The sequence below is a fragment of the Sphaerodactylus townsendi genome, linkage group LG12, assembly GCF_021028975.2.
Source record: "Sphaerodactylus townsendi isolate TG3544 linkage group LG12, MPM_Stown_v2.3, whole genome shotgun sequence".
Lineage (NCBI taxonomy): Eukaryota > Metazoa > Chordata > Lepidosauria > Squamata > Sphaerodactylidae > Sphaerodactylus > Sphaerodactylus townsendi.
In genome coordinates, this window is record NC_059436.1 from 35,753,964 (window position 1) to 35,773,452 (window position 19,489).

At 45.3% G+C, this 19,489-nt stretch overlaps 1 protein-coding gene across 12 annotated transcripts in view; it reads right to left on the reverse strand.

The window, feature by feature from the left end:
* ZNF618 (zinc finger protein 618) overlaps positions 1-9,717 on the reverse strand; it is a 115,517-nt gene extending 105,800 nt beyond the window's left edge. For 2 of the 12 annotated variants that reach the window (XM_048512226.1, XM_048512229.1), the window contains exon 1: positions 8,984-9,523. In XM_048512226.1, coding sequence (XP_048368183.1) covers positions 8,984-9,076 — 93 coding nt within the window. In that variant the 5' untranslated portion in view covers positions 9,077-9,523. Of the gene's footprint in view, positions 1-8,010; positions 8,637-8,983; positions 9,529-9,620 lie in introns of those variants that run through there. The other 10 variants (XM_048512231.1, XM_048512232.1, XM_048512228.1 and 7 more) reach the window with 9 other exon arrangements.
* Between the last annotated feature and the right edge of the window lie 9,772 nt (positions 9,718-19,489).

The window sequence follows — 19,489 nt, forward strand, 5'->3', positions numbered from 1 at the left end:
GTAAAAGGACTCTGGCATGTTTTATAGGCATCCTCATCTTGGAAGCCAACATGAATCAAAATCCATCCATCAAGACTGCGCACAAACAAAATTGGCAAGCAGTTCACGGTTGCCAACATCCTTGCCAGCCCATGCTCTTGTGCCTTCAACAGCAGATTAGTCTACAAACCCTTGAAATACTTCATGTGCTCATTTTGTGGGTTAAATTGCTATTAAATTAACAAGAACAAACCAGGCTTTGTTTTCCTGGTCATTTGGCAATCATGCAAAAACGGGTATGAAAATCAAATAAATAAATAAATAAACCATTCTGGAGTATAATGCCAGTCTTATTTATCTACATCCTTTCATAGTCTGCCTTTCCAACCAAAATAAACCAGGGAGTTTGGTTAACTGGCAGTAACAATCCAGCCAATATCACAGGCGAAACATCACTCAGAAGCGCATCTGAAATGAACAGTCAAGACCCTTTGAAAAACAGACACTGAAAATCTTTCTCTGCCCCAAAGAGCTTGCAAACTACAGTTCAACAACTAAGGTGACAGGAAAGGCAAAGGGGGCTTTGAAGGAGGAGCAGAAGAACCACAAGTGTTCAGGCTGATACATTCACAGTTAATCTGAAAGGAAGCAACTGTGTTCAGTTACTTTCCAACAGCAAGCGTCCACAGACACCTGATCTCGGAATGTTCCTGGGAAGCTGGGAGTGGCCAGCAGAAACGAGAAGGGGGGGGGGGGGGGGCACAGTAGGCCGCAGTGGACAGGGAAGGCAGCTAGCTTGTCATTTTGGATATCAGCTGAAACCGGGGCCAGGCACAGCATTTGTATCAGCAGCAGGTTTCCTTCTTCCAATTCTGTGAATTAAAAAGGCACCCCAAAAGCCATCTAGCCCAACTGCCAAGCCAAATAGATGGTAGCCTGCCCATATAAATGAGAGCAACTCAAACAGAGTAAATGAAGATATGCTTATGAAGCAAAATACTTCCAACAACTGAGCCAATGGGGTGGGGGTGGGGTTGATCCAAACCATTGTTTATCACCATTGTGGTGAGGGCAACAATCTTTCTTAATAATCACATTTTTATTCCACCCTTCCTCTAATGAACTCAGGGCTGCATTCATAATTCTGCCCTACACCACTCCATCTCACCCAAAGTCATCCAGTCACTGAGTTAGCATTTGAAACTGATTTCCCCATCCTAGTCTGACATTTTAACCACTACACAACACAATCTCAGCTACAGTACTGAACCCAGTTACTGGTATATATTGGTTTGCCTTTCACTACAGTTACTTCTTATTGGTTCCAGCATACATTCTATAACAAAAAACAAACAAACATGGCTTAGTTAATGTTGTAAACCGCCCTGAGCCCTTCGGGGGAGGGCGGTATAAAAGTGGAATAATAAATAAATAAAATAAAATAGTGCAAACCCTGGCTCTCTAATGACTGCACATACCACTATTCTACACAGCCAAAGACTTAACCATTTGCACTTTATATTTTCAAGAATGCACCTAAACCTCTTGGGCAACTCCACGCGACTGGATCAATTTGTGCAAGCATCATTCATCATGCTTTTCAGCATTGAAGGTGCAACAGACTAGGAGAAAGGGTCTTTCCAGGTACAGATTGGCTGTGCACATCTAGGAAACGTACCTCTTCTCAACCAACGAGACCACTGGGAGCAGAAACAACAACGAAGACTGCAAGGCACTTCACGCACACGATTTGCTGCATCTATCACATTGCTTCATCAAAGATGGTTCCTGCTTTCAAAAACCTCAATACCTTTCCTGAACCTGTCTACCACTAGCTGAAAAAGCCCTACAGCCAAGGCTAGAAACAATTCAGATTCTAAGATGCCGGATTTTTACATGACCTAAACTGAAATTTTCCAACCCTGTCTCTAGTCAACAGCCTTCAATTGTGGGTGAAAGAGGGGAAGAGCAAGAGGTAGATGGGGCTCCTTCTGAGTACCTGGGAAGGGGGGGGGGGATAAACTTATAGAAGCCGCCTGTCAGTTCCACACAACATTCCTTTTAGACCACAGATGTGCCGTGAAGCACTTGCAGAAATGAACGATACAATGGTAGAGCACTTTGCACGTAAGAAGGTTCCTTATTCAATCCCCAGCATTTCCAGTTAACAGGATCACTAGTAACAGGTTATGAAAGAGAAATGTCCATGATGGAAAGCAGCCTTTAGTAATTGGAAACAAAACTAAGTAAGCACTGGTCCAATAAGCCGAGTCCAGTATAAAGGCAGCTTAATATAAGATGCTTATTGGGTGGGTATTTAAACTAGGAAAAAACATGAAGTTATATTTTCTGCAGAACTATGTCCCCAAAGACCACAAGTTTTCAAAGAATATTTAAGAATTTCTCTTTTAATCCAGAGTTCTGTGGTGCGGCTTGAGACTCCTGTTGGGAAGTCCTTAAGCAGGGCATGAAAGAACATAAGAACAAAGCCTGCTGGATCAAGACCAGAGTCCATCTAGTCCAGCACTCTACTACTTTCGTAGTGGCCCACCAGATGCCTTTGGGAGCTCACATGCAGGATGTGAAAGCAATGGCCTTCTGCTGCTGCTGCTGCTGCCGAGCACCTGGTCTGCAAGGGTAACTTAATACTTGCACTAGCAGCCAGCTCAACAATCAGAGATAACACTTCCTCTGAAAATGGAGGCTCCATTTAGCTCTTCAGGCCAAATGCTATCAAATGATTACCCATGAATGTCTTTTTTAAAAAAAATCTCACAAATTAGCCTATCAGAACATCTTTTGGCAGCAAGCTCCATTTTAAATTCCTATGCGCCAAGAGCAAATAATTAGAAATCAATTGTCCCATGATTAAGCATCAGCTCTGGGAAGGGATAGGGTGAAAAATGTTAAAATCCCACACTTAATGATGCAAAGTCCCGGGGCGGGTTTGGCTAGGCTGCTGAAAAGCACTTCTTTAAAACATTAAAAATAGATTTTGCAAGCCCTCCAAGTTAATAACAGAAATATCCAGGTTAGCTAGTTTAAACCACTGCAGGGCAGTTTGGTACTGAGACGTACATAAAACACAGAGATCTGCAAACTAGAAATCCACTTTCCCATTTTGCAATAATATTTCTGCCATGGAAGCGGGGGGGGCATGTTTTACTTAAACCTATTGACCAGTTTATTCACATGACCATTCCACACAAACATGAAGTATGGAATCAGCTGTGGGCAGGAAAAGCCCATTCCCCTTTCCCTTTGCTGTGTTGGCCTCTGGCCCCTGGGACATTAACAAAGAGGAGGAATCTTCCCCAAACTGGATCCCTTCACCTATGCTCTGAAAGTGGCACAGATTCTTTTTTACCCTCTCTCAGTATTCTGGCATGAGTTCTCCCCTGCGTATGTGTGGACCAGGCCTTGGATTGCATGGGATGGTGGTATCAGGATACTTCTAGAAATGACATATGGGCTTCACTGAGACCCTTCCTAGCAGCCTCCAACTGCTGTCCCCCTCAGGCAAAATCTCAAAATCTGAGAACTGGCCTTCATCACGAAATGCAACTGATGTTCCTCTGCCTGTACCATACTGTGCCACATATGCCTCATACTACCAGGAAACTCATCTCCAGTGAAAGCTTGGAAGGAAAACATGATTACCCAAAGAATGTGTTTGGATGGTTGCTTGCCCCAGCTAGGGACCCTGGCCAGTACAGAGCCTGACCACACTGATGAGGATAAATGGCTGCTAGTGTCTCCAAACCACCACCAGTCAGTCCAGGATTCTGATCTTGGCATCCCCAGAAAGGTGTCCACACAGTGGGGCCTTGCCATAGCTTCATCTGAGCCAAGAACACACTCAACACTCTTCAACAGCTATGCATCTGTGGTTGAAGATCAGTGGAGGTGACCACACACTCTTTCAAGGAAGGTCTCTCCTATTACTGCCTCACTGAGGAAACACTGGAGAAAAATACCACACTGGTTACTGTTGTAACAGACGGAGAGTGACCAAGGCTCAAATCCTCACTGAGTCAGCAGAGATCCATGGGTTTACAAACGCAAATGCCCCTCTTAACACAAAGATACAATAAGAGTACTGCACATGGTAGCCTGAGCACATTGGGGGATATAAAATGTGATATATGTGAGAGGAAAGCATGGCTCCAAACTTTCAATGGGTTGTTTATCACACTATTTTTATTATTAATATTCAAGATGTATCTAGGACCGCCTACTGTCATATGAACCTACCTGACTAAAATGGTCACCGTTTCGGGGGGCCCTGCCCTCCTTCAGTTGCTCCACTATCTCAGGCTAGCCCAGGGGTAGGGAACCTGCGGCTCTCCAGATGTTCAGGAACTACAATTCCCATCAGCCCCTGCCAGCATGGCCAATTGGCCATGCTGACTGGGGCTGATGGGAATTGTAGTTCCTGAACATCTGGAGAGCCGCAGGTTCCCTACCCCTGGGCTAGACAGACAACCACCCATGGAAGGGTCTTCTTGTTACAATCAGTTACATTCTATGAGTAACTGATTCTATTGGGCCACATTAATAAATATTCACAATAAATATTCTGGCTTCTTTTTGGCGCAAGAAAAAAGTCATGGGATCGAAATTATGAATCTCTGCTGGGGTATTCATCTGTCCCCTTTTATTATGGTCGTCCATCATCATGATCTTTTTCGTTTCATCTGCTGTTCCCTCACTGATTCTCTTCCCCCTATTCCTGTGCTGCTTTATGTGTTTTGTTTTCAAATATTTATGTATTATGTTTTTAATCTTGTTTTAACATTTTTATCATTCGCTACTTTTGTGGCCCTACGTGGTTGGAAAGGTGGCTTTAAAATATTATATTATTATAATATTATAAATAATGTACTTTATTACACCATCTTCTGGGTCACGGTACCCAAATTATGGATCTCTACACTCCTGTAGGGCAGGCCAATGTGACTGTATTATCATCTTCCCTACAAGTCTGGTCAGTGCCTGGATGAGAGACATTCTTGAAAATCCCATCTTTACCCCACCCCGCACACCAACTTGAATTCCATGAAGGAAGAAAGGCGGGGTGTATATATAATAATTAAATTATACAGATGAGAGAAAAACAGCAAGCGGACAACTGGACCCATCATGAGTTCATGACACAGGCAGCACTGAAACGTTGAACTAACGCAAATCCCAAGTCCTTAACAACCACCATCAGCCCTGAAGAAGTGAAGAACTGATGTTTCAAACTTTAACTGTTAATTACAACTTCAATCCCTGAGGCAGCTGCTCCAACCAATGTGGTTGAGAAAACAATTCCTTGGATTTCATTAAATAGCTTCATGGCACTTGAATTGGCCATCAACTAAACAGCTTCTGCCTTCTCACCCAGATCATCTTCAGAGGTCTGTGTTCCCCCCACTGTCTGAGGTGTGAGAGCTGCACAAAAGCAGGGCCTTCTCCGAAGTGACATCTAAATTTCAGAACTTCGTTCGAAGGGAGGCTCACCTGGATCTCACTTTAATGTAATTTAGACAACAGATTAAAATTTGGTGACTTGAAAGGACACTTGGGTTAATGGATTATAGGTTCTTTTTGACTTCCTGTGTTGATGATTTGTTTTTATTATACCGTTTTAAATTTATGTTAATGATGCAAATCCATAAGAACAGAGAGATGGGGTAATTTTTTTAAAAAGTTTAATGAAGTATCACTGGAAGAACTGAAAGCTAATGTGATCATGGTGTCTCCCATGCCAGGTAAGAAAGAAAGCCAATGCCTCTAAAAAAAAGACTAAAAAAAAAGTCCTATAGCCAAGCCATCAATCACTAAGTAAACACCTCCCCCTCTGTATTAGCAACAAGAGCACCAGAGGAGATCTCTGCCTTGGGGTCAGATCACGAAGAGCTTCTGGCTGCACATCCCTGATACAAACATAACACATTAAATTACAGCACAGCTTTCCAGTTCCTAGAAAAGCTAATTAAATCTCCACAGAAAATCAGACAGGTGTCCTTCATGTTCTTTCGGCATTCTTTGTGGACAAACCCAGCTTTGGAGGATGGTGGATGAAATTTTGCAATCTTTTCCAAAATGGCGTTAAAAAATTACATATACTTCTATCCTAATCCAACATGGCTCTTTTGCCATGTGCCAGAGCTCAAGGAGTCTCCAATTATGGATCAAAAGAAAATTATTCAGTTTTAACACCATCCAGGAGGCCAACCACATATCTGCCTACTAAAAATTCTGGTAGGACTTTCAAAATATGTTAGAAGGGAAGCAAGTAAAACCAACACAGCTATTCGTCACATGGCCCAAATTAGTTTTTAAAAACTGGAAATTTGATATCTGCATCTCATCTTAAACGGCATCACCGTAAAGCTTAGGCATACTAAAAGCACATACCAGGAATAAATCTGTAATTAAAACATACCGAAAATCCAGCAACAGCTAACTACGTCATACAATCTCCGAGTAACTGATTTTGTTGTGTCACATTAATAAATATTCAAAATAAATATTCTGGCTTCCTTTTAGTGCAAGAAAAAAATCATCAGGAAAAAGGATATTTTAAACTGTTACAAAAGGAAAAAAAAATTACCACTGTTGCCACTGGGTGGATTTTTTAAAAATTGTCTATTTTGCTGCTATTCTAGAAACTTCCAAAATGCCTGACATTCCACTCTTCTAATGTGTGTGTGGGGAGGGGGGGGGGGAGACAGGATTGGTTAGGGGTAAAATCTTTAATCACTCTCACACACCCCCAATTCGACAATGCCAAAATTTCAATTAAATATTCCATTACAATTCAGAAGCCAATTAAGCAAAATTAACATCAACTCCCCTCCCCAAATTCTGATTTTTTTTTTTCCTAATTCAGGCTAGAAAAAGTTTAAAATTTTCTAAACACATTTGCCTGAATTGAGGTTTCTGGATTGGAGAGAGGATTTAAAGCTGCAGGGAGGGGGGAAAGAGTTCTGTTCTATTCCCACACAGAAATGCCCTTTTCAAATTCACTGCTGCAGCTGTGCAGTCGGCCATCTTGATATTTTGTTCCCATTTTAGAGTGGAGACTCTGACAAGATTTTTTTTTTTTTGCAAATTCTGTGCTGACCTGCTCTTTTCCCTCTCTCTCCCTCAGACTGCAGAAGCTGCACATTCAAGACCTTTCCACAGGCATTTGTTTAAATGGAAATTCTAAGAATTAAAAGCTCACTCTCCTTTTCAAATACAAAAAGGAAAAAACAGAAACCAAAAACAGAAGAACCAAAAAAAAGCTGAGACAAATCTTACCACAACAAAACTCGTGGGGAAAGCCCAAAAATAACCTAACATCACACAATAATACAACTGTGAACATAAAGCATTGTTTTAGTTTAGTTTGTTTTTTTAAAATCAGCATTTACCTACAGGGGGTAATAGAGAATCACTCAAAAGAAGAAAAAAAGCAGTTTTGCAGTTTTGCTTTTTTTTTCAAAAAAAAATCTGCAACTTCATGGCTAGTTTTGTCTAATTATTATTTCTGCATCCACAATTAACACAGTGTGGCTCACTTGAAGCACAAACTAGTACAAAGAAATAATATTCATAATATATGTTCTAACATGGTCTTAAAGTGTAAGCAAAACACACACACAAAAGAATCCATCACCACCCCCCAGACACAGAAATACTGCAAAAGGTTTAAAAATTAAAATGCCAGAATTAGGTTTTAATTGAGCCAGAAAACAAACAGCTTCAGAAAAGAGATGACATTTAAGAACAAAAGACTTCATTGTGATCTTAATTTCACCCTGTAGAATGTCTGTTTGGGATTGTGTTTTTAAAAGGTTATTTCAAAATCAGATTTCCATAAAAACATAAAATTATTCCCCCCTCAAAAGTGGGGTGTGTCCCCAGCAAATGTCTTATTTCATGTGTTTAAAAGTAGAGCCTTAAGGTAAACTTTCGATTATAAAAACAACATTTGCATTTTACCGTGTTGATCCAATTGAAATTTGCAATAAGTACAATTCTTAATTGCTTCCTTACAAATCGAGCAGCTTCTCCAAACTGATCATTTCTGGAAACTGCTCAGGTTTTCCTACAACTTCATTTCACTTCCAAACACAATCGGCATTAAAAAAATCTGCTTTCCAGCCAACCCCTCCCGATTTAATTCAAATTCAAGTGTAATTCAATTTGCATATTAAAAAGACTCCTGCTTTAAAACAAATTTTGCTGACAGCAACCAGAAACACATACTGCCTGCTTCAAAGGTGCTTTTAAAAATCGCAAGAAAGGGAGCTTTCAAACCAATTTTTTTCCCCTTTAAAAGCGTTTAAAACTCTTCACAGACATCTAAAGGGATGAAACTTTCCCTTCGAAAATGAAGAAATAGAAAATATTTCCTTTTTTTCCCCAATTTTAATTTCTTTTTTTCCTCTATTTACGAAATAGTCTCCTCTAGGGGGCGTCGTTTAAATAGGAAAAAACTCGCGTTTGGAGAAAAAAATCAGAAAAAAAAAATTGAGAAAGAGAAAGGTTGGCCCTTAGCGGGGGAAAAACAAGGGGGATCGCGGGGTGCGGAGAGCGTTGGAGGAGGGGCCCCGCCTAGACCCCCCACTAGGGCAAAACGGGGACCGCGAACAGGTTGCCCCCGAGCTGAAAGGGAACCCCCTCTTTGCGGAAAGCGCCTGCAAAGCCGAGGGGTTGGTTTGTGCCCAACGCGAATTGTCCAGACCGACATGGCTGCTCCTGGCTGCCGTTTGGAAACTCCGCGAGGGCCGCTTTTGTGTGGCCCGCAGCGGCTCGGGGGCCCGGGGTCGGGGCCGGGGGGCAGCCCTGGGACCCCGAGGGGGGCTTGGGGGGAAGGGGCTCTCCCCTCCCAGCGCGCCCCGCTCGCGCCAGCCGCGCTGCCGGAGGCGCAACAGCGGCAGCTGCCTCCCAGGCCAGGGCGCACGGAGCGCGGGGGAAGGAGACGCTGCGCCCCGCCGCTGAGCCCGCCCGGCCGACCGGCATTTACCTGCGCTGCGGCGGGCTCGGGAGCAACAGCGGCGGCGGCGGCGACTCCTCCTTCTCCCGCCGCCGCCGCTCCGGAGCCTCCCGGCTCGCTCATGGGTCTGGGGGCGAACGCGGCTCCTCCCGGGCCTGCCTTCTGCAACTGCTGCGCGGCGCACAATGCAGAGCGCCCGCCGGGGCCGCCTCCCTCCTCCTCCGCCTCCTCCTCCGCGCAGCAGCAGCAGCCGGCGATGCCCCCGCCGCGGGGCGGGTGGGCGGCTTGGGCTCCTCCGCCCCCTCCCGGGGCATGGGCCGGAGGACGCCGCTCCGGCTGTCGGTGCGGCAGCAGCCTTCCTTCAGCGCTGCCCGGCCGAGCCTCGCCGGGGTAGAGAGCGCGGAGCAGGCGTCGCCATCACGGGCCGGGAGGGATGCGGCCGCCTCCTCCGCTGGAGGAGCAGCAATAGCAGCGGCGGCGGCGGCGCAAAGGGGGCTGAGGCGGCCCCGATCCCGCCGCTCCGCCCCGCGGCAGCCCTGCCCCGCTCACCCTACTCGGGCGGCACACAAAAGGGCGCTCCGGGCAGGGCACGCCGCGGCTGCTTGGGCGGGGAGCCTGCTGCCAACTTTGGGCCTGGCCTGGTTGCTGCTGTTTTCATCACACGCACCTTAGACTCAGCATTAGTTCTCTGTGGGGATGATGCCACACGTCTAGTAAACCCTGATGAGTCCATATGCCTCGCACTCGGGATTAGTTGAACTGGAGTGACTCCACCCACTTCGGGATCTGGAGCACAAGGTATGTGGAGTCACTCCAGATGAACTAACCTTTCTGCACATGCAGAACAATACACTTTCAATCCACTTTCAATGCACTTTGCAGCTGGAGTTTACTGTGCAGAATAGCAAAATCCACTTGCAAACAATCGTGAAAGTGGATTGAAAGTGCATTCTTCTGTATGCACAGAAGGGCCCCTTGAGTGCCTCCACTTATTTTGGACTTTTTAAAACGTGGGGTTTAAAATGTGAACTCCACGGGCTTGGATTCCAGGTTTCAGGAGTGTGTTTAGACACCTGGGACTCTAGATAAGTTAATTTCCCAAACTCTGCTTTTTTAGTCCCTGGGCACAAAGAGCTTGATCCGTTCCCTCTCCTGCTAGATTGTATTTTAAATTAATTGTCACTGACGCCATATTTCAGAAGGGACTGAGACTGGTAAAATTAGGGGCTCTCTTCATTAGGACCACATTCCTTGGTAACATGCAGTTTGTTGCTGGGATTATGCAGGAAATTTAAAGCTTATCCTGGAAAGTGAATGCACTTGATAGGTCTTTGCAACTATGCTGCATGTGCGATCATACACACTGTGTATAACACAATTTCTTTTAATTCTTACCACACTTTAATTCCCATAGTGCAGGGGTAGGGAACCTGCGGCTCGAGAGCCACATGCGGCTCTTCTACCCTTGCACTGCGGCTCCACGAGCCGAGCCGCCGGCCCCATCCTTGCCCGCCCTGCAGGCAGCAGGGCGGGCGCACCAACTGCCCGCGGCCGGCTGGGCCATGCTGCGGGCTTCCCCTCTCGCCCGCCCCATTGGAGCGGGGCGGGCGCTTTCCTGGCGGCCAGCGAGGCCAAGCTGCTGGCCCCATCCTTGCCTGCCCTGCAGGCAGCAGGGCAGGCGCATCCATGCGCTTCTCAGAATGAGCGGAGTAAAAGGTAAAAAAACCCAATATATACAGTGTTATCTTTATTTTAAATGCCAAACATTATTTGCGGCTCCAAGTGTTTATTTTCCTGTGGAAAACGGGTCCAAATGGCTCTTTGAGTGTTAAAGGTTCCCTACCCCTGCCATAGTGCCTTTAACTCCAATGAAGTGTCCAAAGTTTCATTTGGGTCAGATTTCCTGGGGGTAAAAATTGGACAGTTCCTGTAAGGAACAGGTATGTGATGCCACTTTATGCCACTGCACTTTATAAGAAGTGCAGGTGCTGCAATGAGTCATTCAGGAGCATCAATGTTTTAGAGGTTTCCTGGCGGCCCTGACTTCTCCTGTCCAGGATCCACAAAGGTATGGGGTCCCAGCAGGCCCTTTTTTTCTGTTTTATTTTGATGTCCAGGTATGAGCTGGCTAATCCAGCTGTGGTGCGACAAGGGCTGTTCAGCTTGACATGGCTGGTTCCTGGGCCATTTTAATTTCATATTCCATTGCTGAGTAGATTAGATTGATGGTTCATCCAGTCCAATTGGCCATGCTGGCAGGGACTGATGGGAATCGTAGTCCATGAACATCTGGGGCACCAGAGTTGGACACCCCTGATCTAGTCCATCATTCTGTTAACCAGTTGCAGGCCAAATGCCCTGGAAGGCTAATGCCTCTCTCGTTTCCCACGCTTCCAGCAACTGGCATTTAAGGTATACATGGAGGTCTCTTTTAATTTTGTTATGCTGCTGGCGATGGAGACAATGGGGATGTCCATTGTGAAGCTGCATCACCTATCTCCCGCTCAGGAGTGGAGGACAGGCTCAACTCTTGCCGCATTCTTTTCTCTAAGTACAGTATTGGACCAGGATACTGCAAAGTCTGCTTACTGCCTGTCAGTCAATTAAGCTGCCTGTCAATTAAGCAAAGAAACGGAAACTCAGGAAAACTAAAAAGTTTCATACCTAAAAGGTAACACTGGCACAAGAGAAGTACTTCTGAAGTGAGAATTCCACTGCTGAGGTGCCATCACTGAAAAGGCCCTGTTGCTACCTAACCTAACTTTGGCTGCAGTTTTGAAAAAATACGCTCTTGATCCCAAAAAATTCTTCAAGGGAAGTCGACTCATTCAGGGGCATATCTACAGAAAATGGCTCATAGGTCAAGCATAGATTCTGGCCCCATCTGCTGAGAGCAACCAGCTCCCTCTTTTACCCAAGGGGGAGTTGCAAGTTTGCAAAGGATGGCTCAGCAAGCTGCCGCAGCCGCTGCAAAATTCAACTGCACTGCTGCATGCTCTGGAAGGGGTCCCTCGGGGAGAAAGCGAAGCTCTGCTGCACCTCGGCTGCCTACAGGGCCATGCAACGGCGCTCCCACCCCATCCCTGTGAAGACACCAAAGCAAACTCAGGTGGCACCTGAAGATTCGTAATGTTCTCCATCAGAGCAGTGGGCTGTGGCCCGGATGACCTGCCACCCCCGCTGGGTGGAGGATCCTTGCTCGGAGACCTCCATCACCAGCCTACTCTCACCTTGTCACCTCCCACCTGCCAGCCTGTTTGCTACCATTTCCACAGTGAGGTGGTCTGTGGTGCTCTGGCAGGCCTCTCTTCCTCCTTTGCCTCTCCGGGCCTCTCCCCTGTTGGGCTCTGCAGAAGCCCAGTCCGTTGCTCACAGCTTCTCTGGGAGGCCAAAGGCAGGATGGTGGGACAGCTGTGATCCTGTGGCAAAACATGTGGCAATCCTCCCATTTCCATTGGCAACTTGCATCAGCCAGTGGACATCTGAGCAGGAGTTTCAGACATCCTGCCCACTGGGCCTGGCCGCCCTGGCCCAAGGGTCAGAAACTGCTGGGTGTTGGGTACCAACACTGTTCCTGTTCCCACACTGAGCCCTTCAGGGGTAGGGCGGTATACAAATGTAATTAAATGTGTCCAACGTGTAATGTAATACAAAATCCAGCATATTGATCTTGTTTGCTGTGTATAACTGTTTTTGTATCAAAATAATAATAATAATAATAATAATAATAATAATAATAATAATAATAATAATAATAATAATAATAATAATAATAATAATAATAAACATCTGTCAAATTCAGAAGGCAGCCCTACTGGGATCCGCACGAACACTACGCCGATACATTACAATTTCCTAGGCTTCTGGGTGAGGCTCGAAGTGTAATGAAGGCCAACAACCAGCTAAAGATCTGGCAGCTGTGAAATCTACAATAACAATAATAATAATAATAATAATAATAATAATAATAATAATAATATCCTGGGCTGATCCGTTGCAACCCTGAGCCCCCCCACAGATCGCCCTGCCCTTCCGCAGACACTGAAACCTGTGTGTTGGGGGTGGGGTCTATGCACTCCCAGCCTTGCCGTACGTACGAGCCTGGCCTGCTGCGTCGCACTTCTAAGAAATGGGTGGGCTCATTCCCCACCTCCCACTGAACAAGGCTGGTTCATTGCCTAATATAGTCCAACTGATCGAGCAGCAGCCAGCAACAGTCTTGCTGGGGAGGGAATTGGCCAAAGCCCCTCTACTCTTTGCCCAGGGCTTCCTTGGGCCCTTTCTGCAGGGCTTCCCTCTGCCCCCCGTTCTGCTCATCTCTGCCCCCTGTGGCAGGTCCTGCCAGGGCTTCCCAGCAGCAGTGTGGGCAACAGTCACACCCTTTGCGGGGTCCTTAAAGCAAGCTCCATGTCTGCCCTACCCTAGATATGCCACTGGACTCATTGCCTTATCTCTGGCAGACAGAGATGAGAACAAGTATAGGAGAAGAATCCTTCATTCCTTCCCATCACTTAAAAAAATCAGCATCCAGCATCCCCTTCTGGAAACTTGGGTACAGAAATCAGCTTCTTTGAATGTTAAAGGATATAAGGTTTGTGATATCCCTGCAACTAAAATCCACTCCAAAGGCCGAGGAAGTGGAGGTCTGGCCATGTTAATTTTTGTGGATTCGAATGTAGATGTGCAAATTCTAGAATGTTGTTTCTCATACTATATACAAATAATATTAATTAGAAGTTTATATATAGGAAATATTTTGTGTCTAAATATATACTTCCCCCCAAAATTGTTGATATCACAACAGGAAAGTAATCTTTGGGACCAGCTGTCCCTTACGTTAGAAAATTTAACTCTTCAATATCCTACTACACAAATAATTATAGGGGGAGGTTTTAATGCAAGAACTGGAGCTGGATACCTAACCCAGCAGACCGAAATTAAAGCACAAGTAACTAAGCATGCCTGGCTCATAGAATGAGCATCACAAGACCCCTTCTATGTGCCCTTGCAATCAGGGTGAGGAGGCTTACATCAAACACAGGGCCTTCTCTGCTGTGGCACTCAAGATACAGAATTGCTTCCCCAGATAGAGTTCCCTCAGCCTTCAGTCCCATGCAAACCAAGTTAAAGAAGTGATCTTAAGGATAAGGGCTGGCTCATGCTGGAAAAACCACTCCTTCAGATACTTTGTGTTGGATCCTATAACTCTCTTCCACTGAATTGGACTATATGACTCCCCTTCATCAATACTTCTAATACAGAACACTTTCTACAACAAAGAAATGTTTATTCTAAAAGAGGGGAGTATTTCGTCAGTGGAAAAGGCCATTATCAGCTGAAGGAAGTGAAGGAGAGTCTTGGAATCCAACCTCTTTGTCTCATCCAGAGAGTCAACAGACCACCCCCTTCTGAAACACTTCTGGCTTAACCCCAAATCCTCACCATCAACTCAAATGAATCCTAAACACATGCTCCCTTCTTCAGCAGCTAACCATTTTACTTATATGGACTTGACATTTTGTTTCAACGAGTTAATGTAATGTATTTTTATGATAATGTAATGTATTTCTTTATAATAAGGCTTCCTGCCAATCTACAGGAAGGGGGCTGTAGTTCAGAGCTAGAGAATCTGCTAGACTAGAGCCAGCGTGGTGCGGTTGTTAAGAGCAGGTGGATTCTAATCTGGAGAACCAGGTTTGATTCCCCACTCCTCCACCTGAGTGGCAGAGGCTTATCTGGTGAACCAGATGTGTTTCCCCACTCCTACAGATGAAGCCTGCTGGGTGACCTTGGGCTAGTCACAGTTCTTCAGAACTCTCTCAGCCCCACCTACCTCGCCAGGTGTCTGGTGTGGGGAGAGGAAGGGAAAGGAGTGTGTAAGCCTCCTTGAGTGTCCTTGCAGGAGAGAAAGGTGGGGTATAAATCCAAACTCCTCCTCCTCCTTGCACAAGGTCCCAGGTTCTGGGTTCAATCCCCGCATCTCCAGTTAAAAGGATTAGGTAGTAAGTGATGTGAGAGAGTTTAGAGGACTGTTGCTGGTCAAAGTCAACAGTATGGACCTCAATAGACCAATGGTCTGATTCAGTAGATGGCAGCATCATTCATTACCATATCCTGCCACACAACAGGATGCAGCCTGCCCTGTGTCGCTCATCATGGGTGAGGGTTTTCCCAAACAGCCTCTTTGCTTTTCCCCCCTCTCTCATTTTTTAACATATCATGTGTTTGTGTATAAAATGCTCATCAAGTCACGACTGGGGACTTACGGTGACCATGTAGAGTTTTCAAGGCAAGGGACAATTAAGAGGTGGTTTACCATTGCCTGCTTCTGCATCTGCTAAGAGAGTTCTGAGACAACTGTAACTGAGCCAAGCTCACTCAGGAGGTTACTTACACGTGGAAAAGTGGGAAATCAAACCTGGTTCTCCAGATTAGAGACCACCATTCTTAACCACTACACCACAATGGGTCTCTAAACACATCATACAAAAGTGGAAATATCACTCTTTCTCAGCCCACCGGGTCACTCAGTCTCACATCAGGAATCCATAACGCATGGGCTGATTATGCACAAATTGTTTGCTGCATGGTGGAGGCAAATGTCAGCGGATGGGCAAGGCCTGCCCAACTGCAAACAGGTGGTACATAATTATTCCCTGAAACGTGCCCTGAAACAAAGACTCCCCGGCCAATTCCTTTTGAAGTCGCAAGAAGCTCACCAGGAGTAAACAGCCGCTATGTAGTTAAGGTGGTTGCCAGGGGCCGGTTACAAAGGAAAAAATATTTCTTACTCAAAAACCAATCACTGATTACCCAAGAACCAGGATTGATCAAGTCCAATAATTCATGATTTTCTCTTCTGTTTCTTATTGGACTTCGTTCTTCCAAACTTTTTGCATGGCTGCCTTCCTTCTGCAAACCACATTCTAACCTCATTGTAAAAGATGTCAGCAAACACTGGAATGTCTGTGGTGGAGGATAGTAATGCCAGCCTACCATACCAGAGTGGTTCTGAGACTTGCAAAGATAGTATACTTGAAGTGCCAACCTCTCAAACGAAAGCATATAAATGCAAATTAGATCTAATAGAGATAGCTGCTCACCTATGCAGGCTGATGCCGTGCATGTTTACCTATAAGCATGTCCCGTTGAGTTTGATGGGGCTTACTGCTCGGTAAGCATGTACAGGAGTGTACTTTTGCAGTGTAATCGTATGCACACTTACCTGGAAGTATATAGTGAGACTTAATTCTCACTGACCCTGCCCAGGACTGTGCTGTTAAAACACCCCACATGATGCAATTCTCAGTTATTTAGGAGTAAACCGTGTGGAATTAAATGGAACTTTACCTCTGAATAAGCATGTAAGAATGTTAAGCTGGTGTTTGTGCAATAATATATTTAGCCGTGAAAATTGCAAAAATCTAGAATGTGTTGAAAGAAGAGCCCTAAATATTACTAAAGAAATTTTCAAGCGGAATGAAAATGTTTATATTTTCCACCTCCAATGCAGAGAGGAGGAGACATTCTGAAAAACATGACCGCAAGGCACTGAAATGGTGGGAAAGGGGGCAAACAAGATTATAAATGATTAAACAAGAAAGAGAAAGTAAGGAAGGATATGGTTATACCGCTATGTAAATTTATGATGTGTCCACCCACACATAATGTACTGGTTTAGAATGAAAGGCATTAATCCAGAGTTTGAAGATTTGAGGTTTGAAGAAGAATTTGGATTTTTTATCCCACCATTCTCTCCTGTAAAGAGACTCAAGGAGTCTTACAAACTCCTTTCCCTTCCTCTCCCCACAACAGACACCTTGTGAGGTAGGTGGGGCTGAGAGAGTTCTGAAGAACTGAGTACCAAGGAACTCCACGTTCCTTCACATGAAACCTGCTGGGTGATCTTGGGCCAGCCACAGTCCTATCAGAACTCTCTCAGCCCATCAAGGCAATGGTAAACCACCTCCAAATGTCTCCAGATGTCTCTTGCCTTAAAAACCCTATGAGGTCACCATAGGTCAGCTGTGACTACAGAAAAATTACACATGCCACCCTCACACTCAATACTCAGTAGATTTCTTCCACTTTTTGCCCCTGTAAACTTGCTAAAAAAAGATGTGCAAAACAAAAATCATTACAGATCAGGCCAATCAACTAACACACAGTACAAAAGATGTAGGTCAAATTATTAATGGGCATGAATGTCCCTGAACGAATCCTGGGGATTGTTGTTTAATGTGATCACTAGGATTTATATTAATGACCTCCCTCAAACGAATACAATTCCAACAATTCCTTGGGAAAAGAGACCCATTAATAAATCAAGTTTAGACCTGCAGTATAGGCTGAGTTCTCAGCGTAGGCTGAGCCTGCAACAGGCTCACCAGGCCAGATCAGGAAGCAGGGGGGAGGTGAGTGCTTGGACTAGACCAGGGGTCAGCAACCCACGGCTCCGGAGCCACATGCGGCTCTTTCGTCCTTGTACTGTGGCTCCACAGTGGCAACACCAACAATGGCAAGTTGCACTTGGGATGCGGCGAGTGCGCCTCCTTCCCCGACCCCTCCTCCCTCCCTCCCTCCGGCATCCTTTCCCCTCCTTCCCTCATCTGGCGCCTGGGAAGGAGAGGAAGGATGCCAGAGGGAGGAAGGAAGGAGGGGGTGGGGAAGGAGGTGCGCTCGCCGCGTGCCAAGTGCAACTTGCCGTCGTTGGCATCACCGCCGCTGTCTATCCCACCCGCTTGGCTGAAGGCAGGGCTTGGGGAGGCTGGGGGTGTGGGCGGGGCTTAGGGAGGCAGGGCCAAATGGCTCTTTGGGTGCTAAAGGTTGCCGACCCCTGTACTAGTCAGACTGCAGAGGGATGGTGTGGATGTCTGGGCTGGCTAGATTGCAGTGGACTCACCAGGCCAGATTGGGGTGGGGAGTTTCTTCAGCAGGCTTAAGCCCTCTCAAGGGGCCAAATCCAGTCCCCCGGCTGCATGTTTGACACTCGTACCCTAAGGGGATTTTGAAAAAAATGTCCAAAATATGAATATACAAAGCGGCCTTTTATTGCTTCAAACATCCGTCTGTCTAGCTCACTTTGGTCTTTTCTGACTCAAAGCATCTCCTTCCCTTCACTGGCTCCAGCTACCTGACCCTCTTTGGATGTAGACTGAACCTGAGATGACGGTGTTGGCATCCTCTTCCATAGATCTACAGCCCAACTCAGCAGAATCTGACCCCAGATTATCAATACAGTTCAAAACAGAACCAGCAGGTGTTGTGAACGCTGGGAATCAACAGACCTATATTAACAATAAAAAAAAAATCTTCCACCAGTTAAGAAACTGGTTTTCGTTTTGCTCCTGGAGTTGATGAGGATTAAAAGAACGAGTAGTGATTACGTTTCCTTCTAAAAATAGGTGCCGGGTTTCGATTAAGAAACTGGAAATTAATCCATATTTTCTCCAGGACCTCAGGAAGGGACTTATAATGCGATTTTTTAGTAACAAACACCTTTATTTAAATTCCAGTAGTTTCATTCATTGATTTAATGAGTCAAAAGGTGGACAGTTTATCTAATTCATCATTTCAGCAGAGCACTTTGACAGCCAGAGTGCTCTTTTCTGCTGCAGACGACAAAACGTGGCAGCGTTTTTGTAATGTAAATAACTTTAACAGCTGGTAATTGGAGGTGCCCTGGGCTTTGCACTTGTGTCTTTGCAATTCACAGGCAAAGTGGACATCCCAAGTTCAGGCCAATTAAAAAGCTTTTAAACACAACCACACAGCCAGCTTCCCTTCCTATACATAGCCTATAATGTGTTATAGATACTTTGGAGGAAACACAAACCAGTTATTAGCTACACTGGCAGGTCTCCTGACCTACCTTAAGCAAGGTGACCTTGCACAAACACCTAGTTACAGGAGTGCTAGGTGCTGTACAAGACACAGACATCAAACTTGCCCTTGCTTGCACTGAAATCCCTGGAAATTTTGCCGGGAGAGTTTCATATAATAGTAACAGATGCTTAACTTTGCTAGGGGACAAGAGAAAGCTCCCAGTAAAAGCAAAGCGCCGGAGGAAACTGGGAGTTGAGGTGCAGGGAGAGATTTCAATTAAGTTCAAACAATTTAGCTATATATTTCAGGTGCAAGGAAGGCATAACCAAAATTTCCAGTCTTTTTACTAAACACAGGGAACTGATACTATTACATTAACTGATTTGCATCAAATCCAGGGTTGCTATCTTGGGCTTGGGAAATTCCAGAAAATTTGGGAGGGACCTGTGTTTCCGGTCTGCATTTTTCTCCATGGCGTTTCTCTGTAGTCTAGAGGTCAGTTATAATTCCAAGAGCACTTCAGGTCCCACCTGGAAATTGGCAATTCTAAACAAATTCCTATCAAAAATTTAAATGTTGCAAGCTGGTTTTTACAAGGAAACTTGCTGTCCGGGTATTTCTGTTCTATCTGGTATTTTACTTGATGCTGGCTCAGAAGTTTTACTGAATAAGCCAAATACACAATTAGTGATTTGTGGGGGAGTCATTTTG